This window comes from Mirounga leonina, unplaced genomic scaffold, assembly GCF_011800145.1.
Source record: "Mirounga leonina isolate KUSES-001 unplaced genomic scaffold, KU_Mleo_1.0 Mir_82, whole genome shotgun sequence".
In the NCBI taxonomy this organism is placed as follows: Eukaryota; Metazoa; Chordata; class Mammalia; order Carnivora; family Phocidae; genus Mirounga; species Mirounga leonina.
The window spans coordinates 27,188,811-27,208,012 of NW_023270825.1; the positions used below are offsets into that span (position 1 = coordinate 27,188,811).

General features: G+C 39.7%; 1 protein-coding gene across 10 annotated transcripts in view; it reads right to left on the reverse strand.

Annotated features, from left to right (window-relative positions):
• The window catches only part of LIN52 (lin-52 DREAM MuvB core complex component), a 128,077-nt gene extending 109,231 nt beyond the window's left edge, over nucleotides 1–18,846 (reverse strand). For 8 of the 10 annotated variants that reach the window (XR_004677081.1, XM_034993304.1, XM_034993305.1 and 5 more), the window contains exons 1-5: nucleotides 18,746–18,846; nucleotides 13,203–13,277; nucleotides 11,525–11,562; nucleotides 6,504–6,570; nucleotides 5,108–5,191 (exon numbers count right to left, since the gene is read on the reverse strand). Coding sequence is in view for 9 of the 10 variants with exons in the window: in XM_034993304.1 (XP_034849195.1) it covers nucleotides 5,108–5,191; nucleotides 6,504–6,570; nucleotides 11,525–11,562; nucleotides 13,203–13,277; nucleotides 18,746–18,776 (295 nt within the window). In the remaining variant the exon portion in view is untranslated. Of the gene's footprint in view, nucleotides 1–733; nucleotides 1,274–4,081; nucleotides 5,192–6,503; nucleotides 6,571–11,524; nucleotides 11,563–13,202; nucleotides 13,278–18,745 lie in introns of those variants that run through there. The other 2 variants (XM_034993306.1, XM_034993303.1) reach the window with 2 other exon arrangements.
• Between the last annotated feature and the right edge of the window lie 356 nt (nucleotides 18,847–19,202).

Genomic DNA, 19,202 nt, shown 5'->3' on the forward strand with positions numbered 1-19,202 from the left:
TTCATTAGAAAAATTCTATCATTTCACCCGAAGTCATCAGCAATTGATCATTCCTTCAATCAGCAAATACATACTTGTGCGTTTACTATATTCCAGGTACTCTATGGATTAGAAAGACAGCCCAAAGTATAATTCTTACCTGAAAGAGTTACAATCAATCAAGGGATAAGACATGTACCAAAATCTCCCAGAATGGTAAAAGTGCCACACAAATGAAACAAATGAACTGCTCTAGGAGCAATTTGAGAGGCCAGGAGAGTTCACTTTCCAGATAAGGAATGAAAAGGAAAGGCTGATGAAATCTGGGACTAAACAGTGAAGGATTAATAGAAGTTCTAATACTAGAAATAGGTCAGGGAGAGCTTTCTGAGAAAAAGGAATAGCATGGATAGACTTAAGAAGATGGGCAAGTGTTACAGGAAGAATGAGTATTTCAAATGGGAATGGTACATGGTGTTTTAGTAGGGGAGAAGTAAGGAAGAAAACTAGTCAATAAGCTAGGGCCAGAGTGAAGAGGATTTTGAATGCCATGCTAGAATATGAATTTGATCACATGGTCAGTAAAGTACTAATAATGACTTATGAGCAAAGGACAAAAGAAGCCAATGATAGTTTAGAAAAATTAACCTGAGAAGGGTAAACAAGATGGCCTGGAATGGGGTGGTTGAGAGGCAGGGAGACTAGTAAGCGACTGCAATAGTTCCAGAAACAGGAAGGACACTGAACTCAGAAAGAATGAAATGAAATTCTTTATATGGTAAGGCAGTTTACAATTTTTCATATTTCTATGTATTTCATGAGAATTTCATATTAATTAAGTGCTCAAATCAAGCCAAGGGTCCCCAATCATGACAAGCTTTAAATGCCTATACAAAAAATTACTGCACTTCAAAATCCCAAAAGGGTTATCTGACACATAATCACGTACCAAATCAAAGGGCATGATTCATCTTCCAAATGACACAATCTAGTTACTATCAGCCCTAGAAGGTACACATTATTTCTATACTAACATATAACAATGCTCTAGGGAAGTGACAAACAATCATGTTTTGAGGACAAATATTTTTTGCATTTCTTTTCTTTCCATCATCTTTATCAGTGCAGATATTTGCATGAAAACAGGATCACTGGTCCTTGGGGATTCATCAGTTCCTATTGCTTATTTTTCATCCATGTCATCCTCTCAATTAATGCAGGAAAGAGGATTGAGACATCGAAACACCAGATTAGGGTGTCAAGTAAATGTCAACCCCTAGAGTAGATGAATAATCTGTAAGGACAAAAAAAAGATCTTGTTTTTATGCAAATACACTATATACAATAAAACAAAGAGAGACTGTACCCAAGAAGTCCAATACATATCAATATAAATCTTTCCAATTCTATTAGCTAAAACTATTTTCTATATGTCAGTTAATTTGTTGTAATCAGGGAAAAATGACAGTAAGTTGCAAAGCATTGCCACAGAAATTGAAATAAGGCTGAATTTTGAACCAGAAAATAATTTTGAAAGATCTTAGCTGTGCTCATGGCGCTCATATGGCAGAAATGAGCATTTCTGTTGCAGAATTTTGGTTCAGTGCTTAAGGTGGCTGAGTTAGGTGACTGCAAATCCCCACCTACAATATCTTAAGTTTTAGAAATACAAACGCTTAATAGTAATGTTTTTAACTGTGTGAATTAAAAACTAAAACAAACCAAGTTTCTGATTCTGTGGAAAGCCATTAAAATAAACTTTACTGATGTTTAGGGGAACTCTTTATTCTAAAAACTGATAAAGAAAAAGATTCATTTATCCTGTAGAAACAGCTTTCAAGGTAATAATAAATAGTTGATAAGAAAAGTCCTTTATAGAAAAATTCTATGTAATGATAAAAAATGACAGAATTAGAGTATTACCATCTGGCAACCTGTAATAAAACAGGGGATCTAGGCAGTTACCAAAGGCTGCTAAAACTCTCGTGTAAGGCTGATGGAGAATTTTACAATGAATAATCAGGCTAACAATGCCTTCGTCAACTAATTAATTTTAACATCACAAAGAGAGATAGGCAAACATGATGTACCTTCTGATGGATGTATACAATACCATTCAGGAAATGGCCAAAAACAAAATAAAAAAGTCAAGCTGTATCTGTGCAAGCTTCTAGATCTAACTACCAGGAAATAAAAAGGGATAAGTGAACATATTAAGCACTACCATAGAAATGTAAACAGCAAAATCCAGAATGTGGAAAATTCTACAGAACAAATAACTAGGTTTAATAAACAGCAAGGGAAAATAAAAGGGAGGTGGAACTATGACAGATGAAGAGACACTTAAGAGACATCAATCAAATACAGTGTATGAACCTTACTTAGGACCTGATTCTAATAAACCAACTGTATAAAGACAATTATAAGTCAACCAGGGAAATCCAAATCCTCATTAGCTACTGGACGATATTACGCAAGTTTGTTAAAAAATTTTAGGCATAATAATGGAATTGTGGTTATTTTTTAAAAGGTGAAGGAAGGAGACAGATCTTGTCTTTTGGAAATGCATAATGGAATTATTAGGCGATGAGGTAATATGATATCTAAGATCTGCTTTAAAATAATTATGGGAGGGGGCGCCTGGGTGGCTCAGTCATCAAGCGTCTGCCTTCGGCTCAGATCATGGTCCTGGGGTCCTAGGATCGAGCCCCACGTCGGGCTCCCTGCTCAGCGGGAAGCCTGCTTCTCCCTCTCCCACTCCCTCTGCTTGTGCTCCTGCTCTCCTCTCTCTCTGTCAAATAAATAAATAAAATCTTTAAAAAATAAATAAATAAATAAATAAAATAATTATGGGAGGTTATATAAGTGAAAGAGATTGACTGTATGTTGACTACTGAAGCTGGGTCATGGCTTCATGAGGTCATTGTTCTATTCTCCCACTTTGGTATGTGTTTAAAATTCTCCATAATAAAAAATGGGGGAAAATTTTTATCTTTCTCAGTAGGAAAGCAGAAAAAGAAAGACTAATCAGAGGAAATACAGCAATTTCAACTACAACTAACTAGAGATAATACTGTTGATAAATACATTTGGCAATTCAGCATCTTCTTGATATAATGAGCATAAAATTTATTTCATTAAAAAAAACTGACAGGGGGCGCCTGGGTGGCTCAGTCGTTAAGCGTCTGCCTTCGGCTCAGGTCATGATCCCAGGGTCCTGGGATCGAGCCCCACATCGGGCTTCCCACTCAGCGGGAAGCCTGCTTCTCCCTCTCCCACTCCCCCTGCTTGTGTTCCTTCTCTCGCTGTATCTCTCTTTGTCAAATAAATAAATAAAATCTTTAAAAAAGGGGCACCTGGGTGGCTCAGTAGGTTAGGCGACTGCCTTCGGCTCAGGTCATGATCCTGGAGTCCCTGGATCGAGTCCCGCATCGGGCTACCTGCTCGGCGGGGAGTCTGCTTCTCCCTCTGACCCTCCTCCCTCTCATGCTCTCTGTCTCTCATTCTCTCTCTCTCAAATAAATAAATAAAATCTTTAAAAAAAAAAAAAATCTAAAAAAAAAAAAAACTGACAGAGAGATAAAGGATTATTGATTATTACAGCATTTACTATCCAGAGCTAGTAAAAGAATCAACTTCTATATTATACCAACCTAGCATTCATGAATTTAATAATCACAGATTTGCCTTTCCATTATAAAACCTGGGGGTCCATGACATACATGGTAAATATTAATTTTGCCAACACATAAATTTTAATCATGAGAAATAAATGACCAGTAACACAGAGGAGAGTTAGGAAACAATGAGTGAACCTAGTAGTCCACCTAGCAACCATAGTCTGTTGTTTCCTGCTCCTTGATTCATGAAGTGATTAAAAAATATTTTCTTGGTAAAAGAAGCCAACTGTTAATGACAGTGATGAAAATATAGAAAAAGATAAGGAGGCCTAAGGAAGTGATGACTATTAGTCAAAAATTAAAAGTTTTAAATGAAATTTTAAAGTGAAATATTGAATTTGGCAGTAATTTAAATCAACAATGTAAACAAATCCTCTATATGCTCTATAAATAAACAATTAATGAAACTGTTTTTGGAATTGTTCTAATCAGTGCAAAACTTGCATGTTTGAAGAAATTATAAGCTATTATTGCCTCTCACAATTGTGGATTCATGAAGGTGTCAGGAAGTACCCATTGAGAACAAAGTTCTAACAACTGTATTTATGTTGAGTTTCTCTTTCAATTACAAAGTGAGAATTTCCACAATTCCTTTCCCAGTTTTATAATGAATACAGTATGGGAAGAAATATAATCTATAAAGAAACAAATGTATATTAAAAGAACGGAGAGCAACAGGAACAAATGAGAAGTTTTAAAATATTAGTCATGACAGTAGACTATATTCTTGGCCTGCTATATGGTCCTTCCTTTGGGGAACCAATCCTCCCTCCCATTCCATGGGATTTGAATCAGACTAACCCCTCTAATCTGTGTCTGCATCCTGGACCCAGCTTGGCCCACCAGGGTACTCCATGCTAACTGGCTAAAGGACTGGTTCTAAGATAGGTATTTGAGTCAGGATGGTACAGTCTGAGTCCTCCCTAGGATCTTGCTTTTGGAATGTTCAGAAAAGACATCCTTTATTTTGGGATTATGAAATTTAAAGACACATTAACTGAAGCTCCTTTTGGCCACCTTTCCCAGTGCTAGTTCCAAGAATAAGACTAATGCAAGAGCCTTGAGATGCAAAACAAAAGCAAAAACAAGAGCACATCCCAATGACATCATTAAAAGTCAAACATCTAGATACCCTCAAATTATTTCTACTCCTGAAATTTTGATTTATGCAAACTAATAAGGTCCCTCTTTTCCTTAAGCTACTTTGATTTGACATTCTATTGCTTTAAACTGAAAGGGTTTCCAATATACTAACTATACAGAGAAAAATAACTTGTTACTGAGTAAACTCAGTTAATTATTCCAGTATACTACATCATAAAAGGAACTCTAGATTACAGTGACTTCTTACCTTCACAACACTTAATAAAGATACTTTGAATTACAGCTAGCACTCATCATGAAATATACAACATGCAACCCTGAATAAATGTGATCTGGGTACTCACACTCATCCAGCCCCAGCTGATAGGCCAAGTTCTGTAGGCCTCGTACCTTCTCCATTAAATTAGCTGTGGTGAGGCTCCCCAGTTCTGAAACAGAATCATTTATTTCAATACCATATCTTTCTACTGTTCTCTAGTTAACAATCCATTCAGGTTGGAAATCCTTGTTATAGAAGTTTTCAAGCTTAATTCTTATCTAATAAGTAGAAAATGGATTCATATCTCTTCTCACCCAATCATTCCTCTTACACTTACACACACACACATACACACACACACACACCCCAGTGAATTTTTCCTACTGTTACAAAATGCTTCAGATGAACTTATGTTTAAGGCACAGGTCAATTTGTATGGAACATAATGCTATGATCCCTTATTAGAAATCTAAAGTTTCCTTAGAAAATACATACTGATGAGATGTTATATAAATGTCCATTTGGAACATTATAACAATGAACCTGAGATGCCCTTGAGACTTAATTTTTCCATGGTTGGAGGAGGGGATCTGCATTTAAGCATTTCATGCAGAACAATAAATTACTTCTGAAATCAAATAAAGGTGTTGTTTTCTCCCACTTATCATGCCACGCTCATTATCCATATCTGGCATAAGGAGACTTTCGTGATCTGTTCAGCTGCTTAAACAGCTCAAGAATGCCAGATTTTTACCTTAATTTCAGTCTATTACTTCAACCATCATGAATCTTATCACCAGAAAGATGATAAAAATTAAATAAAGTAGAGCAAAATCAAGGAAAATTAATGTTTTTTAATTTAAATTACTACTTTGTGGTTGAGTTCCAAGTCATTTATCAAACAACAATATTCACTACTTATAGTATTCTTTATGGGAGAAATTGATGGGATAGAAAGAACTAAAAGACAGGCCTTAACCCACTAAGGGGTTATCAATTAATAGTACTGACAACAATATATAGCAGTAAATTCTAAATAAGGCACTTGTGTAAGACTGGTAAGAGACTAGACTTAAAAGATCAGTTTAAATTTTAACTCTTTCTAATAAATCTTGGTTAAGTTAAGCTCTGAACCTTGGATATCATCATACCTAACTCACATGACCTTTACGAGAATTAAATGGGAAAAATTTATGTGAGAGCTTTTGTCGACTATAGCATTACACAAAATAAAGTTAATATTAAAGGAATTTAGCAGCAGCAGAAATCATTCTGAGTGGGTCCTGAATTGAAGGGATTTATACATATGGAAAAGTAAAGATAAGCATTCAGACATGAAGAACCATGAAATCAGCTTGGTTAAGTAGACGGTCTGACTGCAGCAAATACTTATAAGGGCACAGTGAGAGAAAACTGGAAAGGTGGTTTGTAGAGGAACATAAATGTCAGGTTAAAAGTCAGAGGTTACCAGCATTGCTTACCTTTCAACATGTCAATGTCATCACGTTCTATTTCAGCCATCCATTTGGGTGGAGAACTAGTAATAGGCTGTCAGAATATAAGAATATATCCACTCAGATACATACAAAACGTAAAGAAACTGTAATCTTCCTTCTTATAGAAAAGTAGCTTGTCACACAGACTTCAGGTTGTTTGAAAATACTGGCAAATTATAGTTTCAAAAACCCAGATTTCTCTAGGTTCAGATATGACCTATGGTCACCTCGCAAAATAATTCCACTCATTTTTACAGCTGGTCTCAAAGAAATGATCTTAGAAGAAAGGTCTGACTATTATTACTATTTCATGGATAAGAGGTTAGTAAAGCAATGAAAGAAATTACTTGAAATTCAGTTCTGATAAAAGCCTCCAACTGAACTGTTTGAGACAATCAGGAAGTAACATTCTCTGGCAGAGGGGAAGATTCATAGAACGATGTCTCTCTCTCTCTCTCTCCACACACACACACACACACACACACACACACACACACACAGGAATATTACCCAACCATTAAAAAGAATGAAATCGGGTGCCTGGGTGGCTCAGTCATTAAGCGTCTGCCTTCAGCTCAGGTCATGATCCCAGGGTCCTGGGATCGAGCCCCGCATCGGGCTCCCTGCTCCGTGGGAGGCCTGCTTCTCCCTCTCCCACTCTCCCTGCTTGTGTTCCCTCTCTCGCTGTGTCTCTCTCTGTCAAACAAATAAAATCTTAAAAAAAAAAAAAAAAAAGAATGAAATCTTGGGGCGCCTGGGTGGTTCAGTCGGTTGAGCAGCCAGCTCTTAGCTTTGGCTCAGGTCATGATCTTGGGATTGAGCCCACTGTCAGGCTCCGTGCTCAGCAGGGAGTCGGCTTGAAGTCTCTCCCTCTGCCCCTCCCCCCACTCGCATTCACTATCTCTAAGATAAATAAAATCTTAAAAAAAAAAATGAAATCCTGCCATTTGTGACAACATGAATGGACCTAGAGGGTATTATGTTAAGTGAAAATAAGTCAGACAAAGAAAGACAAATAGCATATGATTTCACTTATATGTGAATCTGAAAACAAAACAAATGAGCAAATAAAAAACAGAAAGAGACTCATGAATACAGAGAACAAACTGGTGGTTGTGTTGGGGGATGGGCAAAATAGTGAGAGGGATTAAGAGGTACAAACTTGCAGTTATAAAGTAAATAAGTCACAGAAATTAAAAGTACAGCATGGGGAATATAGCCAATAATAACGTAATATATATAATTGTTGATTCACTACGTTATACACCTGAAACTATTATGTCAACTATACTTTAATTAAAATTTTTAAAAAGAGGAAATCCTCAATTTGTGAGAAGACTGTGATGATCATCACTTCAGATTTCATTTTATTGTAGACACTAGAAAACTTTAGAATTTTAAGTTATCCTCTCATTTCTCAAAAGTAAACTTATAAAATATGAAAGAGAGCCCATTTTTGGAATAACTTTGGTCAACAGTTTTCAATCCTACTTGCACATGAGAATCATCTATGGAACAAAAAAATACAGATGACCTGGCCACACTCCAGATGCACTGATTAAGAATACTGGAGGTGGAATGAGGGTTCAGTGGAGAGAACAGAGCAACGGATATTACATATGTATTTTTTTTAATGTAACACCATCATAATACCGTCCATTTAACTTCAAAAACACTTTAGTATCCTAAACATACAAAAAAGGTAACAGAACATTGCAAATTGTGTTTAGTACAGGTTCTTGAAATTTCACTGTTGCAGGGGCTCTTTGCTTTACAGACGAGGAGTTCTACAGTTCGTTTAAAAACAAAGTTGAGGGCGCCTGGGTGGCTCAGTTGGTTAAGCGACTGCCTTCGGCTCAGGTCATGATCCTGGAGTCCCGGGATCGAGTCCCGCATCGGGCTCCCTGCTCGGCAGGGAGTCTGCTTCTCCCTCTGACCCTCCTCCCTCTCATGCTCTCTGTCTCTCATTCTGTCTCAAATAAATAAATAAAATCTTTAAAAAAAAAAAAAAAAACAAAGTTGAAAACTACAACACTTAATTTAAAAAGATCCAAACACTTCTCATACCAGTGGACCCCCCTCCTTTTCCACAGGTAAGAATGGCAGCAGAATGCTGTCACTATACACACGAACAAGACAACGTGAAGCTCAATGAACACCCACTGCAGCGTTCACAGGTCTAGCCTCACAGCACACATCCCAAGCTACAACCATTACATATGTTTAGTTGTGTTTTTTTTTAAAGATTTTATTTATTTGAGACAGAGAGAATGAGAGAGACAGAGAGCACATGAGAGGGGGGAGGGTCAGAGGGAGAAGCAGGCTCCCAGCCGAGCAGGGAGCCCGATGCGGGACTCGATCCCGGGACTCCAGGATCATGACCTGAGCCGAAGGCAGTCGCTTAACCAACTGAGCCACCCAGACGTCCCTACATATGTTTAGTTTTTAAAAGCTCCACAACGGCACACTGATGATTCTGTTGTATGGTTGAGAAACATTACTTCAGCTTTGAGTCCTTTTTCTTTTTTTAATTAACATTTGCTTGGTACTATGTGACCAATGCATCGTGTAATTTCCAAATCAACCCTATGGAGCAGGTATTATTATCCTCATTTTACAAATGAAAAAAAACCTGACGTACAGGACTTGCCTCTGGACACACAGCTATTGGAGCCAAGATTCAAACTCAGGAAGTCTGAGTTCAGAAACCACTACTCTATACTACCTTTCCTAGAAGGCCATTGGTCAAATTTGCCATTTTTACCCACCAGTAGGGAAACACACTATACCACGGGATTTTTAACCTGGGGTCCTGGGATGACCTAGAAACAAAACTTATTATGAATGTGCATACTTCTAGGGAAAAGGGGTAGATACATAATCAGATTTTCAAAAAACAACATATTTTAATAAAAGTGTTTTTTTTTAAACCGCTTATTTGTATTTACAACTCAAAATATTTAGTTGTTACCAAATATAATTAACTAAAATGAAAAGTAAGTATAAATGAGAATGTAAGAAAATTAAGTTAGGTACTTTATACTCAACCTCCTAGACAAAAGCTGATCTAATACTAATAGCTACGAAGTACTGTTTATTATGTCCTAGGCACTATGCAAAGTGTTTTACATGCATGATGGCATTTTACACTAAGAATCCTATGAGGTAGTTTCAGATGAGAACACTAAGGCTCAAAAATGTTAGGAAATTTGCTCAGGTCACAGACCGTGAAGTAGCAGATTCAGGACTCAAATCCAAGTGTGTCTGAGTCCAAAACCCTATACCATCCTGAACTCTCAGGCTTAGGCCTTACTGAATGTTAAATGAGCACAGGCCAGCTTTCATATAACCCTAGCTCTTGAATAAATGGGAGGCTACAAAATCTAAACTACCTCTGAACAGATACTCTCAAGGAACCAGAAAGCCACAGGGCCTTAATATATTTTAATTTTATTTATTTGTTTATTTTTTAAACATTTTATTTATTTATTTGAGAGAGAGAGAGAATGAGCAGGGGGAGAAGCAGAGCGAGAGGGACAAGTACAATGAGTAGCCCGATGCAGGGCTTGAACCCATGACCCCAAGATCATGACCTGAGACAAAATCAAGAGTCAGACGCTCAACTGACTGAGCTGCCCAGATGCTCCTGGGGGGGGCCTTAATATTTAACTCAGTACCTATAACTCTAATAATAAGTAGAGAATACTAAGCACATAGCAAGGTACAGAAGATTCTTGAACTTTCATTGTTGCAGTGGCTCTTCCCTATACAGACAATGAAGGGTACTACAGTTTATTTTTTAAAGATTTTATTTATTTATTTGACAGAGAGAGCACGCACAAGCAGGGGGAGCAGGAGAGGGAGAAGCAGGCTCCCTGCTGAGCAAGGAGCCCGATGCAGGGCTCAATCCCAGGACTCCAGAATCATGACCTGAGTCAAAGGCAGACGCTTAACTGACTGAGCCACCCAGGTGCCCCTCTACAGTTTGTTTAAAAACAAAGTTTAAAAATTTTTAAACTACCTTTAAAAACAAAGTTTAAACTACCTTTAAAACTACCACATTTCACTTAAAAAGTGAGAGTTATATTACAAATCCCCAGTGGCATGGTTTACTAGATAGAGCATGAGCTCTGTAATAGATACAACCTGCATTCAAATCCTGCTCCGTCACTGCCTAGAACTTGTGCAAGTAATTTCCAAGGTTCTCTTTCAGTTAGTGCTTTTAACACTGGACTCAAATGCTTCTGCATATGGTGTTAAAAGTATGGATGCTAGTAATCAGATCAGTGGATTCAAAGCCTAGTTCTGCCACTTATAGCCTATAACCTTGGGTAACCTACTTAACCTCTCTCTCTGTGCCCATTTCCTTACCTATAAAATTGGGATAATAAATAGTATCTATACCCCACATGGCTTTGTGAAGATTAAATGATATACATAAAGTACAGAGAACAGTGCCAGGCATGTGGTAAGCACTATGTAAGTGCTAGCTCATACTATAATCCCATTCTCCCGGTTGTGGGAATATAAGAGAATATATGGAGAGCATCAAGCACAGTGCCTGCTGCCCTGAAAGTACAAAGGTTGTGGCTCTAATGGATGTCTTCCTTTGCTTTTTGTTAAGCCACTGAGAAATTTCAAAATCCTGTAAGGAGGTATAAGATAAGGTCAATAATGCATCCCATAAACAAAAGAGAAAAGCTTCAAAATCATGGCAAAAAAGAATACTGGTGTTACATCAAAGATTTCAACTGCTTTACCTTAAAAGCTTTCAAGCTGAGAAAAGAGGCTAATACACAAAGGTCAAAATGCCAAAACAGAACATCTGAACAGAGGAAGACATTATCATTAACATGATGATAATGTACACAGATTTCCAGGGCTGTAGTTACAAACTGATTGGAAGCCTATGACATTTTTCTTGAAAATAAATAGGAGATATTTGAGCTTTTATTAAGGAGCAAAACACTGGATAAACTTCATTGGGTAAGTGAAATATTACTTACACTTTTAAAGGAAGCTGCAAATTCAGCGACACCTGGTACTGAAAAGAAAAAACACATTATTTATTAAATAAACATTTTAGTGCCCCAGACATAGAGGATCCAAATAAAAAGAAGAAAACAGCCTTGTCTTCAAGGAGCTTATCGTCTGGAAGAGGAGAAAGAGTAGCTCAGTAATTATAATACTGGTTAAGTGCTCCAAGAAAGATACCAGGCGTTATGGGAAGAAAAAAAAGATAAAGAAATCTGTATCAAACTGAGGGGGCAGGAAAAGCTTCTTAGAGAAAATGCCTCAACTGAACTTGCAACGACAGGAGTTAGGTGGATGAGAGAATGGGAGATACACTATCTCTTACCAGAAAGTTTAAATTTCTTTTTTTAGGTATGCGGTCCTGTCATGGATTGACAATTGGATAATTGTTTATTTAAATGCCTCACAGGAAGTATCACATTAGAAAACAGAAAGATAAAAAGCAGATATTTAAAAATAAAATACTGTTCAACCTCACTTATAAAGAAATATGAACTAAAAATAATAAAAATCAGTAACATCCAGGGGCTCCTGGTGGCTCAGTCAGTTGAGCGTCTGACTCTTGGTTTTGGCTCAGATCATGATCTCAGAGTCATGAGACTGAGCAGCCCCCCTCACCACCACCACCCCGTCAGACTCTGCTCAGCGTGCAGTCTTCCTGAAATTCTCTCTCTCCCTCTCCCTCTGGCCCTCCCCGCCCTCTAAAATAAATAAATAAATCTTTTTAAAAAATTGGAAACATCCAATATTGGCTAGTATGTGGGTAAATGGGCACTCTCACACACAGCCATCATCTTCCTTGTGCACAAAGATACATGTTGTTTGTAATATCAAACAGTGGATCTTGGGTTTCCAAATAGGGTAGGAATACATAAACAACAGTTTATCTATTATAATCAAATACTTTAGGAGAATGAAGTAGATCTACACCTACTAACATAGAAAGATCCATTAATAAATTACTAGGTAGAATAAGTTAAGCTACATTAGCTTAACCATGTACATATGACCCCATCATTATACCCCCAAAAAACAAAAATAAAACAAAAACCCAAACAAACCCAAAAAACCCTGCTATGTACTTTAAAAATACGTATTTAGGGGTGCGTGGGTGGCTCAGTTGTTAGGCGTCTGCCTTCAGCTCAGTCATGATCCCTGGGTCCTGGGATCGAGCCCCGCATCGGGCTCCTCGCTCTGCAGGAAGCCTGCTTCTCCCTCTCCCGCTCCCCCTGCTTGTGTTCCCTCTCTCGCTGTGTCTCTCTCTGTCAAATAAATAAGTAAAATCTTTAAAAAAAATAAAAATACATATTTATTTGTTTACGTATATAATCATAAAAAAGGCCGAAAGGATTTGTACCAAACTATTAATTGTGAGTTTATAACAGTGAGTGAAGGAGGTGAGGAGCTGCTACTTTCTGTATCTCTGTTCTTTTAAAGGCTCTCTATCATTTCCTGAGTCACATTGTGTGCCGAAAGAGTTAAACTACCAAACAGCTATTCTTAACATTAGACCACAGAATTCAGTCTCTTCCCTGTGAAGTAAAATCAAAACTTTAACCATTACAGTTAAATGATAACTTCAAAAATCTCTCTCAAAGTAGCACTGGGTTCTGCTGTATTGATTCTGATATCAAGAAACCAAAAACTTACATTGTTCTGGCCAAAGGTCTGGTGAGGCACGGTCAAGTTTTTCAAAACTTAGCAAAGATGCTTCCAGATCTGTCCCTAGAACAAAACACCCAGATGAGCCAAGAAGACACAAAACACGTAAATTTACATTTTACAACATTTCAGTCTCAAAGAACACAACAAACTGGAATCTTCACTTGGAAGTCTAGAAATCTGAGGTTGGTTTTTTTTTTAAGATTTTATTTATTTATTTGAAAGAGAGACAGAGAGTGCGAGCAGGGTGAGGGGCAGAGGAAGAAGCAGACTCCAGGATCATGACCAGAGCTGAAGGCAGACACTTAACTGACTAAGCCACCCACATGCTCCAGAAATCTGAGTTCTATAACCACTGATACTGCTGGGGCATGGTGTTTATACAAATAAATCATTCTCCGTCATCAAACTTCACTTCTCTGATCTCTAAAATGGGAGCAATATTTTAGTGGGGTGTTAGGAAAAATAAGTATCAACAAACCCACCTGCATCTTCACTCATACTCTTAGACTTTTCCCCAATTAAGACAAACTCCCCTGTAGAGCTCTGGATGTCATTTTCTCTTGCTTTATCAAAGACATTATCTTGAATAATCTCTCTTGCACAATCAATTTCTACCTTCTCTACTGGCTCCTACTCCTACTCAACAGCAAGCAAGCCTGCTCTAGAATTCCCCTTCTTTGAAAAAAAACTCTTCTGGGACCCCATTACCTCCTTACTCCTCCTTCATTACAAAAGTTCTTGAGTTGTCTATCCTGATGTCTCCACTTCCTCACCTCACATTCTCTCCTTAACCCAACACAATCAGGCTTCTGCTCCCACATACATGGAGAGTGCTGTGGTCAATGTCACCTATGACCTATGTTGCTAAATCCAGTGGTCACTTCTCTGTTGTCTGTGACTTCTTTGCAGCATTTACACACTGACCACTCTCCTTGAAAAACTCCACTTCCAGGGCCTCTGGGTGGCTGAGCCAGTTAAGCATCTGACTCTTGGTTTCAGCTCAGGTCATGATCTTAGGGTTGTGAGATCAAGCCCTGCATCAGGCTCCAAGCTCAGCAGGGAGTCTGCTTGAGATTTTCTCACTTTCCCTCTCCCTCTGTACCCCCACTCGCACATGCTCTCTCTCTCTCTCAAATAAATAAATCTTTAAAAAGAGAGAGAGAGAAAAGAAAAACTCCACTACCAGCTTCTGTTAAACCACTATGCTGGTTTTTCCTCCTACCTCACCGACTCCTTCCTTACTTTCCTCCACTCAGGTCCCACCGCAGGCTGGCTTCATTCTTTACCTAAAGCCTCCTAAGGAGATCTCATCTAGCCCCATAGCCATTACTGTCATTTATATGTCAATAACTCCACATTTATATTTCCAGTCCCAAGCTTTCCCAGAACTTCAGAGGTATAGCTAAGAGGTTACTTAACAAACTTCTCTGCTAGAGCTCTGATAACTCTTGACATCTCTCACCATTTACATGTGTGAAAACCTTTCTGAGTCTAATAATTACGTTAAAACCACTTCCATCTCAAGAAATAGCACCATCGTGAACCCCAGTTCTCAAATCAAAACCCAGAGGTCATCCATCCTTCATGCCTCCCTTTCCTTCAATCTTCCATTACCATCCATTAGTAAATCTAGTAGTTTCCATCTCCAAAATACACCATGAAACCAAATTAATTAACCAAGGAACCATCACTTCTCTCCCAGACTACTTCAGAAGCTTCTCAACAGTTCTCCCTGCTTCTATTCTTACCTCTTCCCCTTTCTACCCAAATCTGTTCTTCACAAAGTAGCCAGAACTGATTTTTTTTTTTTAAATGTCAATCAGTTTGTGTCACTCTTCAGGGTAAGGGACTTCTTCAGGGGTAAGGGACTTCTTCCCAGCTAATTTCATGAATGTATATCGGCCATGCCGTAAAAATAATCATGCATGATCCAGCCCTTGCCTAATTCTTTGACACCATTTCTTTGCCACTCATGCCTCTGCACACAGTAGGTGCTCAAAATTAATAACAATTAACATTTGTTAATTACATATTGTGTGCTCAGTATCCTTACTAGTCGCATAAATTAATGCTCTAAACAGCGATTCTTAACACTTTCTGGGTGAGTCACATCTCCAGAAATCGGGGTGGGGGGGAAGCTATGGCCTCATTCCCTGGAGGATGTACGTATATATAAACTTTTTCAACATGTGTTTTTCTCTAACCTGAATTTTTTCCCCCAAATATTCTATGGGAATTTCTAGCAGCATTCTAATGGGTAAAGAACTCAACCCTAATAAATTGCCTTAACTAAAGCATCCAAAAATGATAACAAAGAAAAGCTGTATATAATACACAAAATGCCAACTTTCAAACTCCTTAGGAATGTTACTGATGGGAAGTTCAACCATAACAAAAGTGAGCTTATCAAGAATAGGATCTGATAACAAACAAGGGTGGCCTTATGATATCATAGTCTGGGGCGTAACTCAGACTCTGCTATGAGTGTTACTCTCATACATTAAGTATTTCAATGTTTTCCTTTTTAAAGATTTTATTTATTTTTCAAAAGAGAAGAGAGAGACAGCAAGAGAGGGAACACAAGCAGGGGGAGTGGGAGAGGGAGAAGCAGGCTCCTCGCTGAGCGGAGAGCCTGATGTGGGGCTCGATCCCAGGACCCCGGGATCATGACCTGAGCCAAAGGCAGACACTCAACTGACTGAGCCACCCAGGCGCCCCTCAATGTTCTCCTTTTTAAAGATATCCCAAGCAGGGGTGCCTGGGTGGCTTAGCCGGTTAAGCATCTGCCTTTGGCTCAGGTCATGATCCCAGGGTCCTGGGTATAGGGCTCCCTGCTCAGCGGAGAATCTGATTTTCCTTCTCCCTCTGCCCTGCCCTTCTGCTCATGCACTCTCTCTCTCTCTCAAATAAATGACTAAAACTTTTTATAAAAAAATCAAGTGTGCAAATAGAGTGAGTACGGAGATGGCTAGACGACCAATGGAAAACAAAATGTTTCCAATATTTTTCATAGCCAAAAAAGGAAAATAGAGAAGACAGGAAAAAATCAAATACAAGGAACATAGCTCTAAAATCTGCAAAACTTATAAATTATAAAAACAATTTAGTAATAAACTGAAAATTTTAATAGCAGTTACTTCTACTTTTTTTTTTTAAAGATTTTATTTATTTATTTGAGAGAGAGAATGAGAGAGAGCACATGAGAGGGGGGAGGGTCAGAGGGAGAAGCAGACTCCCTGCCGAGCAGGGAACCCGACACGGGACTCGATCTAGGGACTCCAGGATCATGACCTGAGCCGAAGGCAGCCGCCCAACCAACTGAGCCACCCAGGCGCCCAGTTACTTCTACTTCTATCACTTGGCTGATTTTTTTAAAATTCTGGTAAGATATACATAACAAAATTGACCACTTCAGCCACTTTTAAGAGTACAGTTCAGTGGCATTAAAAACATCCACACTGCTGTGTAACCATCATTACCATCCCTCTCCTGTATATTTTCACCATCCCAAACTGAAATTCTCTACTCATTAAACAATAACTCCCCATTCTCTTAGCCAACTTTTTTTTTTTTTAAAGATTTTTATTTATTTATTTGACAGAGAGAGACACAGCGAGAGAGGGAACACAAGCAGGGGGAGTGGGAGAGGGAGAAGCAGGCTCCCCTCTGAGCAGGGAGCCTGATGTGGGACTCGATCCCAGGACCCTGGGATCATGACCTGAGCTGAAGGCAGTCGCTTAACCAACTGAGCCACCCAGGCGCCCTCCCTTAGCCAACTTTTTAAACGTCCTTTTTTTCTGGCAAGAAAAAACACATTTTAAGAGAGCATCCAGGAAGGAGAAGGAATCATCCTCTCTCTCTCTCCTTTTTTTTTTTTAAGATTTATTTGTTTGTTTGAGAGAGAGAGTGAGCAGGGGCAGAGAATCCTCAAGCAGACTCCCTGCTGAGCATGGAGCCCCATGTCTGGCTCAATCCCAGGACCCTGAGATCATCTTGAGTGGAAATCAAGAGTTGGCTGCCTAACTGACTGAGCCACCCAGGCACCCCACGGAATCTCTTTAGAATCTGAACACCCATAATTTCTTATACAGTATGCACCTGTGCTCAAAAAACTTAAGACTAGTTAAGCTTGAAACCTGAGACTAATAAATTATTTATGTAGATATTCCAAAAGGCTTGCTGCTTGCCAGACACTGTGCTAAACTCTGGGATCCAACTACGAACAAGACACTTGGAATTTATAAACCAGCATGAAAGGGGCAAAGTTAACAGAATAACTATGCTGACAATGAAGGTAACGAGATAGTGAATAATAGTGAGAAGAGGCAACTTCAGATACTGTGTTCTGGGAAACCTTCTCTGAGAGGTGACATCTAAAATGAGACCTGACATGATCTCAGGGTCGTGAGATCGATCCCTGCGTAGGGCAAAAGTTCAGAGCGGAATCCGCTTGAGATTCTTTCCCCCTCCCACTCCCTCCCCCTCTGCTCCACCCGGTCCTCCCACACATGCTCTCTCTCTCTCTCTCTCTCTCTCTAAAAAAAAAGCGTTTACATGATTGATTAATCTTTTCCTCTCCCAAAGCACCTAGCATTATGCCTTTCATATAGCGGGAACTCAGTAATAGCTCTCCTGGCCTCAATTTCCTTATTCCTGAAATAAACTTCCAAGATTTCTTCCAAACACAAAATGTGTTTGAGGAGAAAAAACTACCTATCAATGAAATGGACATGGGGATGGTGGCGGTAGAACTAAAAATTAAGTGAATCCAGAAATGACTGCAAAACCGTAACTAAGGCAGAACCACGCGCAAAAACATGTGGTTATAACAAAACCGCTTAATTGCTAATTGTAGTGCCTTGCATCTTAGCATATAAACAGAAATCATTCACTCACTCAGCCTCAGGAAACAACACATACAGTAGAAGCAAGAGAGTATGAGATAAGTGCATGACTACACTGAAATGCTCACTTCTCCTCTTCCTCCGGACTCTCATTGGGAAGGGCCAAGATAGGGCAATGGTCCCAATCTACCCAGAAAGGAGAGTATCAGGTTTTGCTTGCGGCTTAATCCCGGGATGAGGTCAGCCACCAACCCTCGCTAGGGTTTGAGGGAATCGTTCCAGATGCCCGAAAAGAAGAAAATCGACCCTTCAATGGGGCGCCCTGAGAAGGAGAAAGCTACACTAAGGCACCGCATTTACCCCAGCAGTATCTCCTCCTCGGCCCTGCCTCACCCAAATGGGGCTGAAGCAGGGCCAGGGCGACCCCCGTCCTTTCGCCTGGAATGCGCCCCACGAGGGTGCCCTCCTCCACCCTCTTGGTACAGAGGGGAAACCGGGCACCTCCAGAGCTGCTGTGAAGAAAAGGCGAGCCTGAGGACGCACTCGCATCCTAAGGAAAAGTGGAAAGGAAAGGGCTGGAGCCCAAGGAAAAAAAGCGTAAGTCTAAGGGGCAGAAGAGAGTGGAAGTCCTCAGCAGAGCAAAGAAGGAGGTTGCAGCCGAAAAATCCCAAAGCCGGCTCTTACCGTCTGTGGGAGACGCCATTTTCCAACCCATGTCACGTGACACAGCCAACCGTCGGCGGGAAAGCAAGGATCCCTAAGCCACGCCCCCCAAAGAAACCCTATCCCCAACTCGCAGCCCCGTCTTATTTCCCCGCCCTATAGGGCAATCTTTGCTAGCCCCGCCCCCAGTGCTGGCCACACTCCCTCGCGCGGTGGAAGAGGTGGAGCGACTGCAAAGTTCTTGAAGGGTCTTATTTACTTTCCTCGGTGAGGGGGTGGGCCGCGGTCGTCCCTGTGGCCAATCCGGGTTCCCGTTTAGGGGGCGTCTCCTCCGAGTGCTCAATACAGAGTACCCTAGTCAAAGGTGACTGCCCTCCTCCGCCAACAGAATTTGCGGAGGTGGGAGGGGGCTAGGGCCCTTCCACTTCTGACCAATCGCATATCTCCAAGACTGGGACTGAGGGGTGGAGTCAGGTGT